Raw genomic sequence first — 21315 nt, 5'->3', positions numbered from 1 at the left:
AGTATGCTTGTTTTTATTATTTATTTTGTATATGTGCCTTGACTGGACTCTCAGGTAGTTTTTAACTGACTTAGGAGTGTGTATATCATAATAACAATAATAATAAGTGACAGTAAATTGGATTTATATAGTGCCTATAGGCCACTGGTAATTGGAGGAAAGAAAAAGTGTTGGAGGACAAAGCAAAAACAACACACATTTGAATAAGTTTAAAAAAATCTGTTTTTTTATATATATCTCTGCAAATGGAGCTGAGGACAGTTAAGCCAATAAAAAATGTAAAACTTTTTTTTAACATTTACAAAATTAAACAAGAAATAAGTGGTAATCCAATTGGATAGTGTACGATGGAAAACAACAAAGAATTAAAGACATTTTCTACATATGAATATAGAATCAGCCACTCGTTGGACAATTTGTTCCGAATTCGTCACAACCTACAAGATCATAGACAAACAGGACATATTGGAATAAAATAACTACAACTTCAGACCTGCCAACATGGGGAAAATATTTTGAGAAAAACATTCACAGGCTCAATTCACTTTGGCACTTTGTTCACCATGTCGTCCATATCTGTCAGACTATTAAGAGACTATGGTGGGTGGAGACATCAGACCCTCAAGAAGGGTGTGGGGTCAGGGTCCCCTGTAAGCAAATTTTGTACATTTCAAAGTTACAATTTAGGAGGCTAGATCTGTGGAGAACTTTATGATCTTGCAAACAATTGTGTGCTGTAGTAAATCATTTATTCATAAACACTGTATGGATATGAACGATGATCACCATCAATATCCTTAAAACTTGTATGGACACAGACGACCCCCAACCACATACAATTACAAAAAAGGGGGGGGGGGGGGGGAGTATGCACATAAATCTACACCTGCAGATTTGTATCATACAAAAATGTTGTAAAAAAAAGAAAAATCTGATGGGAACAAATGTCATAGCTGAAAGTTTTATTTTTCAGTTCCAAAATATCTCATGACAGATCATTTGGGGGATGATAATGATGGGATATTATTGACTGTGCAGTCTGTTCATTTTCCAGATCTTCATTTGTCTTCCTCTGTGTCCTCGGGCTTCCGTTCCTCACCTTGCAATTGCAATAACCTGGCCATATGTTGTTCCAGTCGAAAGGAGCCACGGTGGATCCACTCCTGGTGTTGAGAATCCTGAGTATGACATGAAAACCACACTAAATCCAAACAGTTCACACACAAAAATAAGGGGATACCTTATGATCACCAGCGATACCAACCTGAAAAAGGACCTGCATCAAGCTGCAGTCGACCACCTGCACGTCACAGTTCTGCTTGACTCCGTTTAACTCTACGATGCCAGACTCTCCAGCTTTGTACTGGGTTAAGTGTGGGTACGGCCAGTCCTTCAGGTACTGCCTCATGAAACACTTGTGATGGCCATCAGGGAGGGTCTCCACAACATCTTCCACTGTCACAAAACAAAAAAAATAAGTTCCCACTTGAGCAGATCAGAAGATAAAAAGGCGTCTGACCAAAATACAACGAAAAAAAGGAAAAAAGTTGGCTTCAAGTGTAAGAAAAAAACACTTACATGGTCTGCACACCAGGTGAAGTATAGGTAAACCAACATAGGTCGGCGTGTGATCATCCATAAAGACTAAGAACCTTGAAAATTTAAATGGGTTTAAATATCAAATCAAACCTTTACAAAAGCATTTGGATTTACAGACACTTAAACACACCTTAAGTGGTTCTTTCTACTGGGGAGCTCTGCCAAAATAGCAGGCCGGAACCAGAGGTTGTTGTCTTGACACTGGACCACCACGCGAGCGCCAATGTACAGCTTCTCCAGCGTCGGTGTGGTGTCAAAGGCGATGTGGTGTCCGGAAACTAGGCTCTTTCCCTTTTCTTCAAAACTGACTTTGTACTTTATTCGTCCATCTTCTGCAAAGAACGGAATGTCACGGAAGGTCGGTAAAATCACCAATATGTACATTTTGGCCTCAATGTGGTTTGAAATGAATAATAAGCCGAGTGAAAAGCACGGTTCTCTCTACAAATACACTGTCTATCTGTCCGTAAGGAAATAAGTGTCAAATATATATTTTTGCAAGAAACCCACAAAACTGATCAATCCAGGACTAATGTCATCGACAAAGGTTTTTAGGATGCATTTTGTTTTACTGTTTGTTGTAACAGGTTTACGTGTAAGTTCTTCTTACCCTTCGTAACTATTTCCATTACTTTCCCCCGCCGCCATCTCATGTGCATCCTCCGGGCCAGTACCATCATGCCCACTTTGACCTCTTCCTCTGGCAAGTTAGGACGAATCTTTGACTTGTCATTAATCCAATGGCCAGAAGTTGATGCCGCCACTTTCGCTGTGGGGAAAAAAACAGGAAAACATAATGAGTAAATTCAAACACACAAGCTTCATGTTTTTAAAGGTCCAGTATGTGGGATTTCAGGGGATGCATTAGCAGAAATTGTATAAAATATGAATAAATAAGTTAATAATCTTGTTTGTTTTCATCTGTGAGCGGTAGTGGCTTTTATGCAGTGGTGTTGTTTGTGACCTTACGGTTGTTGTTGTCGTTGTTGTTACTGCTCGTTGATGGTGCAGGCGTCTTCGTTGTGTCAGCCCTCGGAAGTTTCGCCACTTTCCGTTTATTGTTTGAGAAGGAAAAATCGGAGTCAGACGAGTCTTCTTCTGGCTCCCACTGCATGTCCGAGTCAGAGCTGCTGAGAGACTCGTCTTCACTGTAGAACTGCGGCGGCGTCGGGGGTCGCAGGGCACTGACCTTGTAGTCAGGGAGTCGGGTCAAGACCACCACTGCCTTTTTTATTTGACCGAAAGAGTCATTTGCCGAACTTGTCCTCCCGCCCAGATTCTCATTCATGGAAACAACCGACTCACACGGAGAGTCAGACATATCTCCTACAAAGAGAAAAAGATTCTGTGAAATTGTGACATGAAACCAACAAAAAGCAGAGACTATTTTAGTCCTAGAGTCGCAATGACTTGTCATTGAACCCACTATTCGATCCAAAATTGTAACAATGGCACTAGTTTAACTGTAACAACAGTAACTGTAGTAATGGCAGTCTATCTGAAACAGTGCGTTAACAACTGTAGTTTAACTGTAATGACATTTGCAGTGAAGGTAGTTTCACTGTAACTGTAGTGATGGCAGTTTATCAGACACAGTTCTTGCATCTCTGCAGTTTAACCCTGACGTTAGGTTAACTGTAACAATAGTTTCAACAGCAACAATCTGTTGATATTGATGATCTTGACAAGGTGAATCGCCGTGGAACCAACTCAGCAGGAATTGTAACCTCGGTACAGGGGTCTGTATCCATGTATCCATCTGCATGTGTGATGTTCTTTCTGCTGCCTGTTTGCAGCTTCATTTAAAAACCTCACGTCGCTCGTTCAACAGCTGACGTTGCGGTTCACTCGCCAACATGAGCATTATTGGACGAGCAGAGCCGATCGTCGTCGAATGACTCCCGCCAGGTGTCATGCGGTCCGAGCGGACTCCAGGTTACACCACTTCCGGGGGGCTAACGGTTGTTACCGCCGAGGCTGAACGCGCAGCCGAGGCTGGGACCCAAACTCGCAGCTCACCTGCAGTCGGTGTCCCGATGATCCGCTTCAAAACCCAAGACGGTCGTCACACCACGATAAGAAAAAACATGATTTTCGCGGGACACTGCGCTCGCTCTCGGGGTACTAGCATAGCATTACATAGCTTACAAGTATAACAAAAATATCCACCGGTTTCATAAAACGCTCACAGTTAGTCACCGCTAACCCGAACCCTTACGACGTCGGGTCAAAAATGACGCACTGTGACTTGCGCTGCCGTTTTGTTTTGCTAAAGACGTGTGTGAAACAAAGTTATGATACAATAAATGCTTCCTTCGAAACAGCTGCTCTTCTTCTTCTTCTTCTTCTTCGTGTTTGTTTCTTCTTCTCCTTCTTGTTTCACTGTCGAGTCGCAACCATGTGGGGCATTATCGCCACCAACCGTCTACAACAACTGCAAAACAATCCTGGTTGTTTTAATGGAAAATTATATTCAATTAAATTCATACAATATTTCTTAATCCTACATGTAAAATAAAAACCTATTAATAACACTTCATCACACCCGTTTGCTCCATTTTACACTTCTGTTGTTGTCTTCTTGCTGCATTACCGCCACCAACCGGTGTGGCTCGGGACTGCACACTCTGTTGGTTTGGACACAAACTTACAGGCCACAACAGTTCATTTCAGCAACTGAAGCCACGCAATTTGCTGATTGTTTCATTCCATAAGCAATGTTTTGAACTAAGAATTGAAATTGAATGTCGTTGAGAGCTTTATCTGAGCACTGCAGTCACAACCAGATCTGTACGGTTTGTCATCCACCAAATCTTTGCTGGATATTTTCACAGATAGTGTTTAGGAAGATGGTTCATGATACATTATTAAAACATTTATGAGACAACGAGCCCCTGGAAACAGATACATTAAAGCCCCACCCACTCATAAATTACTAATTTTAATTACTGTACTTACTGTAGCCTTAGTGGGCTCCAGTTGTATTATATGGGAACTAATAAATAGGCTATAGGATTGCTGTTAAGATGAAATAATACTCAATAACAACGGTTAGGCTTGGATCTTTATCAGGAGAAAATCAAGAGCATTGGTTTGGATTTATCTCTGGTAGGGATCAGATGTCCAGAATAATACATGAGCACTTTCTCTCATCTCTCTTTTCTCATTCATGTGCAAAGATGAGTGCACACAAATAAGGAGGCTAACTCTGCAGAAAGTTTACACGTGTTTGGTTGAACTAACTTGTCTTTAAACTTTGGCTTTAAAAATATATTTAATTTTTATTAATAAACAGAAGTATTTACGAGATGGATTTTCAAGAAAATGTAACAAGAAAATTTGCACATAAAACCTTGTGTCGCAATGTGTCAAGCTTTAACCAACAGTTTGAAGAAAACACTCAAACCTGGCAACTCACAGTTGCTGCATAGATCTTAATCTTCATACTGGGGACACTTCGAACAATGGGCACTGGGTTAAGCTCCTTCATGACTTAGGCCCAGTAGCATTTGAGAAGCATTTAAAAGATCTCATGTAATATCACTGCAGCAGACGCATTCAGATGGACGAGGCTGTGCTGAAAAAAAATATTGCTTGTACATTGACTGGATTTTTTTTTTTCTTAAACATACACAAAGATTTAAAAGGCTGCTGTAAAAGTAAAAAATGGCCAAGAACCTACAGGGTCAAGTTAGAAACACTGCATACAACCTGATGCATGTCTTGTCACTTCCTTTTGGTTCAAAAGTGCAATCAAAAAAAAGTGCGAGTGAAACTCTCCTCCCCGTCAAGTGATCTGCTCCTCCTGATAGGTGGAGGTGGAGATGGAGCCGTAAGGGTCCATCACCGTCTGGGCACATCGCACCACCGTCACCAGCAGGAAGAAGCACAGGAGGAAGAGGAAGAAGAGGGCGAAGCCCAGGTCCACGTCCACCTCAAACTGAGTCGCAGGGTGAGCAGCCCGGTCCATGACGACTGCTAATCCTTCTCACAGAGGCTTCCTCCTCTGTCAGTCCAGCAGCACCAGTTCAGGGACAGTACGAGTGTGTGCACGAGGGCTCCTGAGAGGATGGTGATGAATATCAGAATATCAGAAAGAGACACAAAGATGTAGAAGGCCAGATTAGGCTTCTGAGGGCAAAGACACCACACAACTCTCTTATTTTCAAAGCATCATCTTGTGATCATCATCATTGGTGGAATAAGTGTTGGATTTGGAGTTTACTTTAGTGGTTCCCAACCTCTGGCTTGGGCCCCTCCAAAGGGTCCCATGATCAATCCTGGGGGGTCATTATACGATACAAAGGTAGAAAAAAAACTGAATGGAAGTTCTAATGCACTTATTTGTGTAATCTTTTGCTCTATTTCTTCATCTCTGCTTTTTGTGAAATGTTGGATACTTTGGATCTCAGACTGTTTGATTTATATCATGTATTTGAGACTTTTGGGGTGGAAACTGGGAAACCACTCACAAATCAAACACATCTGATGCACTGTTGCTCTAGAAATAACTTTAGGAAAACAAATGCAGAATAACTGAGTCAATCAACTAACCTTTCCAGCTCTACTATTTATATAGTGGTCAACTTAACACTGTCCAAAAATATTGCTATTGGATATTTAGTTTTGTGTCATAATTTCCTTGCCTGGGTTATTTTTGTTTTGTTGGAAAAACAGCACAATCTCTTTCAGATTTTATACCCAAACTCTCACCAAATCAAACTTAATGGGAATCAACAGCAAAATGAGAAGCGTCCCAGCAACATACAGTAAATTAGTATCAGTCCATTTTCAAAGGTATAGTTGCAAACTCACCATCCTTCCTGTATCGTCAGCAGGGACGCAGGTGTTTGCTGCTGCTGCAGAGTCTCGCCTGCACCAACTTATCAAAACTCTCCGCCTGGCTTCCCTCTGAGGTTCCTTATTACTACAGTTACGTAAGACACGCCTCTGTTACCAAAGTCTTAACTGTTCCCCTCTCGTCATTATCTTCCCAGGAGAAATGAGCAGCCCACAAATACGGTCCTACACACACACACCCCTTGTGCACACATGAAAACACAGAAGCATGCACTTGCACCTTGCAACCTCCCTGTGGCGCGTAAAACCCTTATTAATACTTAAGCAGGAATTGAATAACGGTCTTCAAAGTTCACAAGCGAATCAAACACCCCACACCTTTTGTTAACCTGTCAGGACGACCATCACCGCTGTCACCAATTAGACTTCTCACCACCGCAACTCAGGCACCTTACAGGTGACAGAGGAAACTCATTCATTACACGAGGCTGAAAATAGGCAACAAGAGATACGAAGAAGAAACTTCCCCTGAGAAAGGAAAGGCAAAGATTTAAAGGAGAGGAGGCGGGGGCGTGGAGAGGAAAGCCCAGACGTCGCAGCAGGAGAAACAGGAGATGCATTAGCAATCGAATTGTGGAGGCAGGGATGCGAGAGCAGGGTGGAAATTGACCCTGCCACTTTAAAATGGAGATTGTTTCAGTGGAGCTGCCAGTGACAGGAACAGTGACGAGGCTGAAGTGCAGGGGCACCGAGGTAAAGTGATCCCACTCAATATGCTGGTAACCAAGGAGGCCTTTTAGGCCGCAGTCAAAAATACTGTAGGGGAGAGTGGCAGAGGAAAGAGGCAGAGAAAGGGACCAGCTTCAGCTTTCAGGCTGCATGAAGACATATATTTTTTTTTTACCACCTGAAACTCAAATAAAGAAAAATAAAAAAATAAGTCATTCGAGACATTTTTGGCAACATCAACCCTCGAGTGTGCCAACCAGGTGCTGCTCAGCGTGTCGCCACTACACTGACTGTGCCATCTGATCTGCTCCAATGGTGCGTTCAGGTCCAATCTACAAAAGTGGAAGCAGTGACTGATGGATGGTGCTCACGCCGAACGGTATTTACTCAATTTACACAGCAACAGATCGTCTCCCTGGGCAGGACAAGTGTTTTATAAGGTTAGCAACACGTAGAGGCACATTTCTCAGCATCTGAATCATGGCTGCTTTCATCAGATACATGACTTTACACTCTGAATCAGAAAGCTATATACTATGAATGACATATTCTCATGTAACAAAAAAGATACTGCAGCCTCTAAAATTGTTTTTCATTGGTAATTGAGGCAATGAGACATGGCCAAAAGATGGAACGTGAACGCAAGAATCTTTTGTGAATTTCTAATTGTATAGTTTTGGAGCCGAGGACTGATTGGTGCACCATCTAAACACATCCCCACTGAAGTAATCCAGAAGGGTTGTATTACAGCTACATGATATTAAGAATTCACTCATTCTTGTTTGAAATTATTGTGCTGTAGAGATCTATTTACCAAAATAGTGAATTAACATTTGTCATGGTCAATTCATTATTTAAGTAATTTTTCAAGCTTAAAAATACAAAACATTCTTGCTCCAGCTTTTAAAATCATGCAGCAATTCTGTTTCATGTTCTTATCATTTAAAATCTTGGGGTTTTGTCAAAACAACAACAGGAGGACTGTGATGGACATTTTTAACTGTTCTCTTATGTTTTATAAAAGGTACATTTTCTTTTATCTTTTAATAGAAAAAAACGAGCACATTCAGATTAGTTTTTCTTTAAAAAAAGGTCACTTCTGCTTAATTTAATTCATTCATTTAATTTTAACTTAACTCAAACTAATACTTCAAGTTAGTTAAAATTCAAAAAGCTTTTTTTCCCCCAGGGGAATTTCTTTCTACTCAGTCATTTGCTTTTATTTGGCAGTAGTTTTGGTTTGATCACTTTTCATTGATATTTAAAGTCAAACTGTTACTTCAGATTAAAAGAAGAGTCAGACAAACATGCAAAGAAGTAGTTATCCACAGTTATCTTTATCATCGACATCATGATTTTACATGTCAGTAAAACATAACGCAGATTTAAAAACTTGTTCTGTAGTAGCAAAGCACTTTAGAGGGTGCTGCGGGCAATTGGTTGTCGTGAGCCGAGGCGTACAGAAAAGTTAGAGGCCCAGAACGTTACGGTGCACTGAGTGTTGAATGTGTTGGGGCACAAAGATGGCAGAAATAAAGACAAAAAGGTACAAAAATAATGTGTTGTTGTTGTTTTGTTTTTTTTACAACTCATACTTGAAATGATGAAGGCACTTGAAAATGACATGGTCACAAAATATAGTAAACCATACTTTGGTGTTTCATTTTTAAATTTCGTTAAACGTTTGTTGAATTTTAAATAAAAATGATTCAAAACACAGAAAAGGGAGGAAGAACACGGGTAAGTAATGACAATAAATATTAAACAAAATTGAAATCATACTCCAAACTGCTCTAAACTAAAAATTGAGTCCAAGTCTGAATTTGAATCAAACACCTTTACCAAGCCCGTTTACTAGATATTTAGTCGACGCTTATCGATGGAAGGAACCATAAAGTGCATCTTTGGATGGATGGCAAGAACAACACTGAATGAAAATGCTATTGGCTCTTCCAGCCCATAAAGAATTCATGAACAGTTACCGATTGGTTTGGGTTACACTTAAACAAATTGCTCCCAGAGTTAAATGGGCCGAACGCAAATAAAACACAAAGCAAAGTAAAAATCAAACAACTAAAAGACAATTGAGCGTAAACACAAACAAAACATTTAAAATCATCTCTGTGCGTTCTGCTGCCGACAAGGCGAAGCATCTTAAGACAAACACCAGGCACATTTCAACACACCTGGCAGATGGAGCACTTCCTCGTACTGTTAAAATAATTATTTTTTATCACCAATTATTTTTGCTTGAAATATCACTGGAACAAATGCTTTCGCAACACTGACTCAAAACCATCGGGCAACAACTGAAGTGACAAAATGCCATGTGCAAAGATTAACTTCAACAGATATAATTTATAAACTCTGAAAACTCTGGACGTTCGTGTAAATAGACTTGTCAACTTATGGTCCATAGAAAGGCACCTTCACCTTAGCGCTCCTCGCAATGTCAGTGACTTCAGTGTGGTTATTTGGAGCAAAAAAAAAGAAAATCAGTCACGTTTAAGAGCAGTGATACTTAGAAGAGTGTTAACTGACTGTGTGCAGGATGGGAAACGCCCCGACCTGACCACGGCATCTCCTAAAACACTTCCAGTAACAAAACAAAAGGCTACAAGCAGGCAGTCTCTGCAACTTGGTCAACAGCAAATAGCAAATTACACTCAAGTGGGAAAAGAGGAGAAGGCCTGAATCGTGAGAAAACCACTCGGCTGCTCGGACGCGCAGCAGATCATTGTGGTTCTCCAGTGCAGTCGTCCTCTCTCCATTTACTTTAGAGTAATCCACAGAGACGTGAAATCATCCACATTAGACTACCAGGGTTTCAGAAAAAGAGCGTATAGATATGTGAGTGTATGTATGTGTATTTGTGTGTGTGCGTTTGCGTGTGTGCGTGTGTGTGTGTGTGTGTGTGTGTGTGTGTGTATGTGTGTGTGTGTGTGTGTGTGTGTGTGTGCTGCCTGCTGACCCATTCAACATGCCGTTCTTTGGCTTCCAGGTGAAGGCCCTGTTGTCTCTTCTCTCTCCACCCTTTCACTGTCCAATCAGTACCTCTTTCTGTGGTTGTTGTTGAGGGGCGTGTGACCGTTCTGCATGTGGCCATTTTTGGATTTTTCCCTCCACTCGCGGCCATTGTCTTCCTCCTCTGACTCGGTCTCCTCCTTATCGCTCCGCTCGTCCTCGACAATGTCCTGTCAGGAAATAAATAATATTAATATTGTACTCCTAATCCTGAACTAGCAAATTTTGAGATTTGGTGCACAGCAAAATATGGTTTGCAAGCACATAAATTATATGTTAATATAATATATATTATATTCCTGTGCTCCTAATCTCAAATTGCTCACTCAGGAATGAGGCACAAATACAACAGCACAAATTTGTACAGCTACTGGTTTGAAGCGACCTGTGTTTCACGCTAGGGGGAAGACAAAGACAAAACGACAGAGTGGTGGTTCGTACGTTTCCTGGGAGGAATTTGATGACCATCCGCATGATGAGCGCAGCCCAGAAGATATGCAGAATCAGCAGCACAACCAGCAGCCCGTTGAAGAAGTAGAAGCCGAAGAAGGCGGGGTAGAGGGTCAGGGGGTACACCCATGTCGTATACATGATCCTGGACAATGGAAAAAAAGGCAGAACAGAGAGTCCACTCAGAGCCACCTACATACAGTCACATTCAAGAGACAACGCGTCTGTTGTTGTGTCTCTACTAGAATGTTGCAAAAGTTTTGAAGCCCATTTATTGAAAAAAAAAGAAAAAGCAAAGAAACGGGAATCAGTGTGTCTTTCAATCGACCCGGAGGGAAATATACTCAAGAGGACATGATAATAATGCATAATTGCATTGAAGATCAACAGTTCTGATATACATCATGGCGTCTCATTATTGCCTCCCAACTCAGATGGAGTTCTTGATGAATGAAATTGTCTATTTGAAGAAATGGAACAAGATTCTATTTAGTTTAAAAAGGGGGAGGAGCTGACAGAGAAGCAGGGACTGTATAGTCTGAACACCCCCACTCCCGCATTTGTATTAATTTCCATTTTGGATGCTCTCTAGAGTGGGAGGATTGTTGTGCGAGTAGTAGCATGACATCAACTCATAGCCATGGAAGCAGGAACAGCAATGTTACAGGTTAAATTTGTCAATAACCATAAGAAGACCAGATTTGGTTTCTATTTAAAGGCCAAGAAACTTCTCAAAACTGCTCGGCACTGACAATCTTCGCAAACGATACCAAAATATTAATAAGTAGTTCCTTTTTTGGTTTTCGAGCTGTGGATTAATCCAAATTTGATAGTGAGGAGGGGCTTACAATAAAAATGAACAAAATATTCATCACACGTTCACGTTACCCAGTGAAGCAATTGAACAATCGAGCACACAGGAAAAACTATTTTAAATAAAAAATTATTATATTGCCAACTTTATCCTTTAAGGTTTAAGTAAAAAAAATCAGAATTGTGTGCATATCAGTAATATCTGTGAGTCATTACAGTAACAGTAATTCTGATGTAACAGTGTTTTTACCAAAAGGGGAGGATGACGAGGCGGGTGATGATGAAAACAGCTGCGAACACGGTGAAGATTAAGTTGCAGGTCTTCCTCCAACCTGCGTAGTTGAACATTTTGGCTGACTGAAACGAGAGAGATCAGTGAAACCTTTTCATGTGTTCCCCTCTAGAGGGCAGACAGTGACAAGTGCTCCGATCTCAATACTGTTACCGTGACACGGAAAACATGGAAAAAGTAATGAGGTTTATGAAACAACTATCATTATTTGGTAATCATGTTTTTCCTGCCATGCCAGCACTTTGTCGTACCTCCATCAGATAGTCTGAGGCATCGTGCACCAACATGATCAAAGTCCCTGCCCGGATGTAGTTGACCAGCCAGGAGAAACTGATAAGGACGATGGTAGCCACATGGTGAACTATCTGCTCTTTGAAATCCTGCAGAGAGAGAAAAAGAGAGAGATGGTGTGAAACCAGAATCCAACTGTGTTTTGTCACTTATTGATTAAGTTGTAAAGATCGGTCACTGATCGACAGTGTCTGTCAGACTGATGCCGTTTTGTTTTTCTACAAATTATTAACTCTCCACAGCACATCGCAGATTATACGACTTCACAGCTGGAAAAATGAACTAAATCTTGACACGGGTAAAAATATCAACTAAACAAAAAAAAAGTTACAATACAAAACATTAAACTGGAGGCAGATTTCAACACTACGGAAACCTCCTGTTGTTTTGGTTTTAAAAGATTAGTTCCTTGCCATTACAAAGCTCTTATGAACAGTTACAAACAGAAGCACCAGGACCGAGGCCTTGCAATTTGCTGACAGGTTTGAAGGTCTGCCAACTTTCCTAACAACATTCAGTGCTGTGAATGAAATGGTCAGTCCGTCTCTCCACAGCGCGGCACCCCACAGAGCTCCGGTCACACATTAACTCGAGTAGTAACATCCCTGACCCAAAGACTCAGTCGCTCACTCGCTGTGAGGTTTACTAAAATTGACAAAGTGGAAGCGGTGATTGGAAATGAACCCCTTCCACATTCTGAATTCTGACTTCTTAGAAGGGAAATCGATATCCAAACCTCAAAATACACTACCGACATTGATCCGCATCATTCCATGCACTCACTCAAGTGAGCGATGGCTCCTCGATGGAGGGCTGCTGAGGGGGTTTTACAGTACAGAGAGCTAACAAAGTTTCTGAGGAATCACTTACCTTACGTTTGACATCCGAGGCTACGCTAAAAAGCAGCGAGAGATAGAAGCCTAGTTCCATCATGTAGTACCAGTATTGAGAAGGCAACAGCGGCTGGGGGGAAAAAAAGGAAAAGAAAGATCTGTTGGACGGGCACGCTGGCAATAATTGAACCCATTAGTTAGCTCAGTAAATTGGATAATGGAAAAAGGGAAGAGAAGCAAGTGAATGCACATTTTGTGTTCTTCGCATAAAGACTGTCCAGGCCGTAGCACTTGGCGTACCATTTTCGGGAAGTCTTCCCACATCTGCTTCATATCATAGAACCATGGTTTCTGAGGGGAGGTAGATATTCATTATTAATGATAATATACAACACCACACGCATCATTTACAAACACCAAACAAACAATATTTGTGCGTAGCAAGGTTTCACCATGTCAAAGTCCAATTTCCTGCATTTCTGCACTTTTGTTTAGTGTAACGTGGAGCGAGCAGATTAACTTTTATTGTGCTGAAGAGATAAAAAGGAAATTTAATCATTAACTTTGATTGTTCTTTAAGTCAACGCGACAGTGTGGCTACTGGATCATTATATAATTATTATATAAATAATATTTCATGGTTATACGTCACCAAATGACACATGATTGTACTGGTTATTTTGTTTTTGCAACCACCCTGAATGTCAGCCAGATTCTCGCGCCCTGTACTCACATCGATAAGGACGGCCAGGCCAGCAAAGAAAGCACCAAGGTAAAAGGTGAATCTCCAACTGTAAGAGAATGAACAGTCATCTCATTAGAAATTTCATCATGCTGTATAATATCTCACAGCACAAATAACACCAGACTGAACTTCAAACCACACAAAGGCACAAAGTAAAAATCAAGGTTGAAGAAACTGAGAAAACCTTCCAAACGTTTAATAAGTCGACCTATCTCATGTTTAGTCATATTTCCAATCACTAATGCATATCACTGGAAATTGAACCCTGAATCATACTGGTCAAAAAAACTGGTCTCTGACAGCTAATGGGAAACAGCTGGGCTACATTCATTCAATGAATCGTCCCATCACTGCCGGGTTTGAGAAACGCTTGCTCCCTTTTTTGTGGGTGTGACAGCGTTGAATGCCAAAAAACCCAAAAACAACCTGATGGTGAAATAAGCCATTAGCGGACAAGGGGCCATTAAATGCAATACATGAAAACCTTTTATTTATTTATTTTTTTTACATTTGCAGCAGGGGGTTACCCCTCTGTAAGATCTGGGGCTTATTCCAGAAAGCAGGTTTGGTTGAAACTTTGTTATTTTGTAATGATGGGTTTCCTTGTCCAGAGACTTTAACTGACCTGCTCATTAGCAGGTTTTCTTAAGCAAACCTTGAGTTTCTTCTGCCTGCTTAGCCTAATTCAGTTGTCTGACATGCCTTTTCTTTCCCTCATTCATTCAGTTAATATTAAAATTATTAAAGACATTAATTTGCAGAGTAGTTGTACATAGAGAGAAGATGATCAAAATCCCTGTTAGATATCAGTTTGATAAACACGTCCTATCTTTACAACTTGGGTCGGACCAAAGGTTATAATCGTAGGTTTCAAAAATAAACTTATGCCTCATCGGTTTGATTGCCTGCAGCATTTACTTTGCCCACCTCAGATTACAGCTAGTAGTGGTTACAGCACGTCCATTATTATCCATTAATACATTTCAAATCTGCTAGTTGATTGAACAAACTGATCAGTTTATCAGTTTTTAACTCAGGGTTAGGGTCAGAGTTTGTTAAACGTGATTCCTGGAGCAGACCATTCCTCTTTAAACCACTGCTTCTTAACATGTTCAGCTTGATACAGACACAATGAGGCAAACTTATGAAGTAATTCACACACCAAAAAAATACACAAAGAACTACAACATAGTTAATAAAATATGTATTTTTTTCTTTATATCCGTGTTCCTATGCTATATACCATCTCAATCCCCTGAAGTCTTCCTCGCAAGACCTTGCACGTGTCCTGCCTACTGCTGAATTTGGATATAGTAAAAACACCCGCCCACAAAACACCGTTTCCTACACACTGCAATCCTTTACGTCCACTTCACAAAACAAAAAGACAGCTCTGTGTGTGATGGACAGAAAATGGATGAATGGGGTGAATTCGACATTCTGCTGAAGAAGTTTAGTTACCTTGCTTCCCGAAACTTTGTGAGCTTGCAGGGCCGGTCCTGGTTCCTCCGCTGCCTGAACCACCTCTGAACCTGTCGCACTGAACAGCCCGTCTGTTTACTTAAACTCTCTATGGAGCTCTAGCAACAAAAACGGGACACAGAGAGGAGAGACAGTGATGCTCGTTGACTGGATATGTAATATTCTTTTTCATGCTGCCATTCGTAAACACAAACATCTCAAAGTTGTTTTTCTTTGCCAAATGACACAGTGCTGGTTCCCTGAAGGAGGCAGGGTGAGTACCTGTGTGGGATGCTTTGATGTGCTGCAGAAATAGGATTCCAGGGGGGGATTTGAAGGAGCACAAACCCGCTGTTTGTCACTGACTCCCAGCAGAGAGGCCAGCGGAACCGCTACAGTCCTGGAGAGAGTAAAAACACACACACACACACATGACGACAAAAACGCTGCTTCAACACATCATCGCACATTTGTCAGGATGAATCATGCAAAAACACACAGGTAAGAGAGGTAAATCAACAGCAGTTGGCTCACTTCTCGAATATCTGCCTGAGGATCAGGAAGCAGACAGCGATGGGGACGGTGGCCCAGAGGTCCTGCATTTTAGGGAAGACTTTGTCATCGTGGTCCTTCAGGTCAGCCCAGCCGTGGCCTTCAGGGAACCAAATCCAGTCGGCCCATATCAGCTCGCTCAGCCGAGACATCCTGAAAAATGAAAGAGATTTTTAATCTTTTCCTTGTGGGAAGGAAATTACGACAGGTATGAAAAAGACAGTTTTGTCTTCTCTGTGATCTGAAGTCATTTTCCATTAGATAAATTTAGAAACTCACTCATCCGTGACAATATCCTGAGAGGAAGGAGAGGAAACAGAGCGGGCAGAGAGGAGTCAGTATTGATTGGAAGTGATTAATCTCGCTGGGCATCAGGCATCAGGACACTTCCTGTTCTAGATGAAGGGAGGATTTTTGCAACGCTGCAGATACATGACAATTCAGCTCGGGCCGGCGCTACACCAGACTTCAGTTTGCCAGCAATTACCATTTCTGGGAAAACATTAACTATCGTCTGCAGCTGGATTACACATTTACTGCCAAATGGATTTAAAAAATGTCACGTTTCTGACAGCTGCCACATCAGACATCTCCACACACATCGAAGAAAGGCGCTCTTATCTTGACATAATAACACATTGTAATAATGTGTTTACACAATCTATTACTTTCTCATGAATTCACAACACCCTATGTTTGAACCAGACAAAGGAAACTTCGAAGTGAACACACACCGTGCGCTGATAATCTCTTGAGCAAGAAGACTTGTGAAATTCCCTCCTGTTAACTAAGTGTTAGTCATTTCAACAGCCACCTCTAACAAACAGGACTCAACACAGCCACTCTGACAAACCTGTACAGATCAAGACAAGAGAAAATAAAAAAGATCATAGAAAGTAAACAAAAGAAACAGAATGAATGCAAAATAGTATTTATTACTATGTAGTTCAATAATAAGTCCATAATGTAATCTTTAAAAAAAACTTGAGAGATGTGATTCACAGTATGAAGACACCAGACAGGGGCCTACCCTAATAGAAGAAATAAATAAGACATTGATTTTTGTCTTGCTGAGACAGTCCATCAACTCTTGATATACTTTTAGTCATGCTCGCTGCGTCTAGGGGTGGAGACGTCAACCGAGCCAAACTCCAGACTGATACATCTCAGCTACTCTTTCTATGAATTTTTGCATCAAGTCTCTGCGGTAATTATCTTGACAGCTATTAGATGGATTGCCACGATGAATACATTGAAAAGATGCAGCAATGACTTTGGCGACCCTCTGACTTTTCCTCCAGTGCCACCAACAGCTCAGAGTTCTCCACTCATCATGTGAAATATCTCAACGTGTTGGCACAAGACTTGGTGCCCAGGGGATGAATCCTACCATGTTTGACAACCCACTGCGACGTCACCGATTGGCTTGAGACCTGCCGTTTTTGAAGCCTAGAGTTTAGTATTTTGGCCGGCACCACCAGCGGGGCTTTATTGAAAAACACTTGAAACTAGAGATTGAGACCATAAATTCCTCAGGGAAATATTTACCTATGTTATAAATCATTTTCTCGTAGACTACAAAAACTGACTGATTTTTACAACCAGTGGAGTCACCCTTTGCAATCCAGAGAACACAGGCTTCAGAAACTTCTCCATTGGCTTCCAGATTTTTTTTTTTTTTTTACTGAAATATGTCAACGACTATTGGATAAACTACTATTTTGCACAGATATTCCTGATTTTTAATTGTCCTTGAGTGGAGTCTATGACAACAACAACATTTCTGGCTTGGTTTGTGGTTTTTAATGTTCGTGAATCCAGCTGAACACTAGTGAAAAGGAGAAGAATCGGACACAGGCTCACTGCTCTGTTATTAGAGGGTGCTCACGGCAGCAGGATCAGCAGATCAGAACAACTGGGTTGACATCAGCGCTGCTGTAATTAGTGGCAACTCCTCAGCGGGACACTTCTTTACCTGTGGACGTGCTCTGACCATCGTATTACGCAGCCGAACCTTTGTTCCTGCAACCATTGACACCTGCTTTGTGTCAATGAGCAGCGAGGGAAATTTGGCTTGTCAGATCCTGTAATAAGGACTGTGTGTGTGTGTGTGTGTGTGTGTGTGTGTGTGTGTGTGTGTGTGTGTGTGTGTGTGTGTGTGTGTGGACTTTAAACCATTAGAAATGCACAGTAACTCACGCAGGCTGCCTTTTGTTAGCAGGAGTTTAACTTCTACAGGAAGCAGTGAAAAAACAGGAATGAATATCAACTGTCCTCTCTGTTAGTTAATCAGTGTGGATTTCAAAAACCTGCTTTCCCCCCTTTTTGTCACCTCTCACGTCAGAAATCTATCGTATTTTCACTACGTACAACTATCACTGACGTTAACACGCCTACGTTCTCCTCTGATCTGCGGTCCGACCGGCTGAGCATTAAGCACGTTGATCATGTTAAGTCTTTTAAATGCTTCAAACGGAGAGAATGGTCTCTCTGTGGATGGTGTACAAAGTGTTTTAATGGGGGAGGTTTGTATTCAGTCCTGGAGTGCATTATGGGCTTTAGGTGAACACGAAAAGTTTTTCTGTCTAGCAAGCAGGGGGAACTGAAAACTCTCAGGTGTGCACCCTGCTCCCTGGTCTGGGTATCATCAAATAATCCCTAATGCATTTGCAAATTAAAGATAAAAAAAAAAAAATCGGCAATCTGTTATTTGTTTCAAAACCGGGGGGAAAATATTGTGCCATAATTTAAAAAAAAACTATTAAAATCAACCCATTTTTTTGTTTGTTTTTGCCAGTCCCTTTTTATTGTTTTCCTTTTTGGGTTGAAGAGTGAAAAAATCGGGTTTAGTTTTTTCATGTTAAAAACTAAAACCGAAAAAACTGTGCCGATAAAGTGATGGACTTGAAAATGACATCTCATTGTTAATCTTGCATCATGTGTCTGTTATGAGGCCGTTGGAGTTCCACAACATGTCTTAATGAGGTGGTTGCAGCAGCCCTCCCACTCAGTGTCCCACCAAAGCCCTGCAGTCTCGGCCTCTGGTGTGACGGCTGCAGCCGCGGCTTCGCTCTGGTTGCTGGGCGAGAGGCACAAGAACCAGTGCAAGCGTCTCTCCTCACCTACTGTACACTGGGGATGTGACCAATGTGTCAACAGCCTGAAGGTGTTTGACCGGGCATTCATGGCAACATTCAGGCCACGTGCACTGGTACACGTCTGAAAAAAAGCTTAATTGATATCTGGCGAGATAATAGTTTTGGTTTTAGTTAAACAAGACTACATTTTACCATTATTATTTCCATTGCCAATGTCAAACCATAAACATTCCATAGTTCCTCATAACACGATACAGAGATCTAATATTAAATGTTATCTTTATACACTGATCAGCCGATTTCTTGATATTGGCAATGACATGTATTGTGGGATCTTACTAGTTACAGTTCAGTCTCATTGGACAGCAACTGAAGCTTACATTCCCAAACTGGCAACATTAAAAGCAGCAACCTTCAGTAAACATGTTACACGCATCCCTGTGTTTACTCAGAGTTTACATTTAGAAAAGGAAGACGAGAATGACGACCTGCTCCCGGAGGCGTGTGAATTTCCTCTAAGAGTTAACTGACAAGGAGGAGATCAAAAGTTCTGAACCGATCTAGCACCTCTGGTTTTGGCAGATTCAACTGCCGCAGGCCAAAGCAAACCTGATTTCGTTAGTCAACCTTTGGTGACAAAAAACACCCGGTACGAAGTGTAAACAGCACGTGGAACAGCAAATACGACTTGGATCAGGTCTTTCTAACTTTTTTTTTTAAATGGCCACACTCTGGACAAACAAGACAGACATCTGCTTTTACTGTCTATTCTTTTGGCTACGTCCTTTTGACTTTTTATTTGCTTCTGTAACAAGCGGTGTCTCCAACTCTGGGGCCAATAAGGTTTATCTTATCTTAAAATAAGGTTTGTAAAAATCAGTGGGATGTCTCTAGAGGGTCTTCTGTATGTATGTATGTATGTATGTATGTATGTAGGTGTGTGTATGTGTGTGTGTGTGTGTGTGTGTTTTTCTTAATCAAAAATTTGAATGATGGAGGCCGTCTTATGCTGATATGCAGATAGTAGAGTCCTTGGAGGAAATTTGTAGAGCTAATCTATTAGTAATCGATTACTAAATCAATGGCCAACTACTTTGACAATTGATTGATAAGTCGGTAAGTAGTTTTGAAGAGGAAAAAAGTCAAAAATCTCTGCTTTCAGCTTCTTAAATGTGAATATATTCTGGTTTCTTTGCTCCTCTATGACAGTGAACTTAATATATTTGGTGTGGACAAAACAAAACATCACCTTGGAGTTTTGGGAAACACCATCGACATTTTTCACAATTTGATGACATTTTATGGACCAAACAACTAATCGATTAATCGAGAAACTAACCGCCGATAGTAATCGTTAGTTGCGGCCCTTTAAGTTGCCATCGAGGTATGTGAACCAGATGAACTTGAACTTAACATCCTAGACCACGTTCAGAGCGTCTAGGATGAAGCTGGACCGGGACCTGTCAGTTTCACGGGGCCGCTGTCAATCATCATTTCACCGTTGGAACCGTGTCAGTCACAGCTGTCTACGCTGTTTGCGTAAACCCGTGATGGGCGTGGCACACATATGGCGCAAGCGGGGAGTCTCCCGGACATAGCGGACCAGCGGGCGAGATGGAGCCTCTCGAACCAAGTTCTGCCGAAAGCCACAGCTAACTGAACCGTTCCAATGCACAAATGAAATAAAAAGTGAACCGGGGCTCAATGTTGCGACAACTTCACTTTACGGTAGAAAACTTTTTTTTTCTTTTTTTTAAAGCGCAAATTGGCACCATAAGCGATCTAGATCGAAATGGCCCGTCGATGTGCTGCTAACAACTTCCGTGTTTCTCGTCGGGAGGGGGACCGCTGTGCTCTGAGTGGTATCGTGTCCTTTTTCTCTTATCGCGGTGTTCCCAGAACAAACAGCCCCGACATGACCAGGGGACAAGCAAAGGCCTGTTAGCTCGCATAACTCTGATGTGTGCCCGGTGGTGACGTCTCCTAACGGCTGCTTCGCCCCCGGGGGAGGGAGAGAGAGAGGAGGGGGGGGGGGGTCGGCGAAGTCTGCTGGCCCTCGGTTCAAACTTCACACAACCCCCCCCCCCTCGCCGAGGCTATTGCGATGCTAACGGGCGCTAACCGCGTCGTCCCGTCAAATAAAGAGAGAAGAAGAAGAAGAAGAAGAAACCCAAGTAACGGTGCGGTGAACTTACCTGTGCTCGCGTCGAGGCGGGGCGGGCAACGTGCTGCGGGAAGCGGTTCGGCTGCGGCTCTCCCTCTGTTCCGGTCGTAGCTGAGGGGATTTCAGGTAGTCCTCGCTGTCAAACACATTCCAACTTGTTGATCGAGCCGTGTGGGCCACACTCCGACGTCGTCTTCTTCTTCTTCTCCTCCTCCTCTCGACCTCAGGTTCGCCACATTCTCAGGAGAAGAAGAAGACGAAGAAGAAGAAACCACACAACAACTGTGTCGCACTTTCTTTCCCCCCCCCCCCCTCCTCCTCCTCGTCTGTGGCTCGCGACGTCAGGCGGGTGTCAACCGGGGGACAGTTGCTGTTCAGTTTATCACTTTTCCGCGTGAATGGGCCTCGGCTTGTTGCTGTTCAGCCGGGTACTTCAAGTAGTCGGATGTGGACGATATTATGGT

General features: G+C 41.9%; 2 protein-coding genes across 2 annotated transcripts; both read right to left on the bottom strand.

The window, feature by feature from the left end:
- Positions 1-204: 204 nt before the first annotated feature.
- On the bottom strand, positions 205-4018 carry LOC118292199 (histone-lysine N-methyltransferase SETDB1-B). The gene is made up of 7 exons (XM_035620937.2): positions 3619-4018; positions 2569-2925; positions 2210-2368; positions 1730-1931; positions 1579-1652; positions 1265-1455; positions 205-1178 (listed from the first exon to the last, which is right to left on the bottom strand). The coding sequence occupies exons 2-7, from the start codon at positions 2918-2920 to the stop codon at positions 1059-1061; spliced, it is 1098 nt and encodes a 365-aa protein (XP_035476830.2). The 5' UTR covers positions 2921-2925; positions 3619-4018; the 3' UTR covers positions 205-1058.
- A 4428-nt stretch (positions 4019-8446) lies between these two features.
- cers2a (ceramide synthase 2a) lies at positions 8447-21297 on the bottom strand. Its single transcript, XM_035620935.2, has 11 exons — positions 20883-21297; positions 15572-15742; positions 15320-15437; positions 15038-15156; positions 13565-13622; positions 13132-13182; positions 12869-12961; positions 11959-12087; positions 11666-11772; positions 10594-10747; positions 8447-10322 (listed from the first exon to the last, which is right to left on the bottom strand). Exons 2-11 carry the CDS (start codon positions 15739-15741, stop codon positions 10176-10178), a joined length of 1146 nt encoding a protein of 381 aa, XP_035476828.1. The 5' UTR covers position 15742; positions 20883-21297; the 3' UTR covers positions 8447-10175.
- Positions 21298-21315: the final 18 nt, after the last annotated feature.

This window comes from Scophthalmus maximus, chromosome 22 (assembly GCF_022379125.1).
Source record: "Scophthalmus maximus strain ysfricsl-2021 chromosome 22, ASM2237912v1, whole genome shotgun sequence".
Classification (NCBI taxonomy): domain Eukaryota; kingdom Metazoa; phylum Chordata; class Actinopteri; order Pleuronectiformes; family Scophthalmidae; genus Scophthalmus; species Scophthalmus maximus.
The sequence above is the reverse complement of the archived record's forward strand: the minus strand, read 5'-3'. Positions and strand labels throughout refer to the sequence as shown.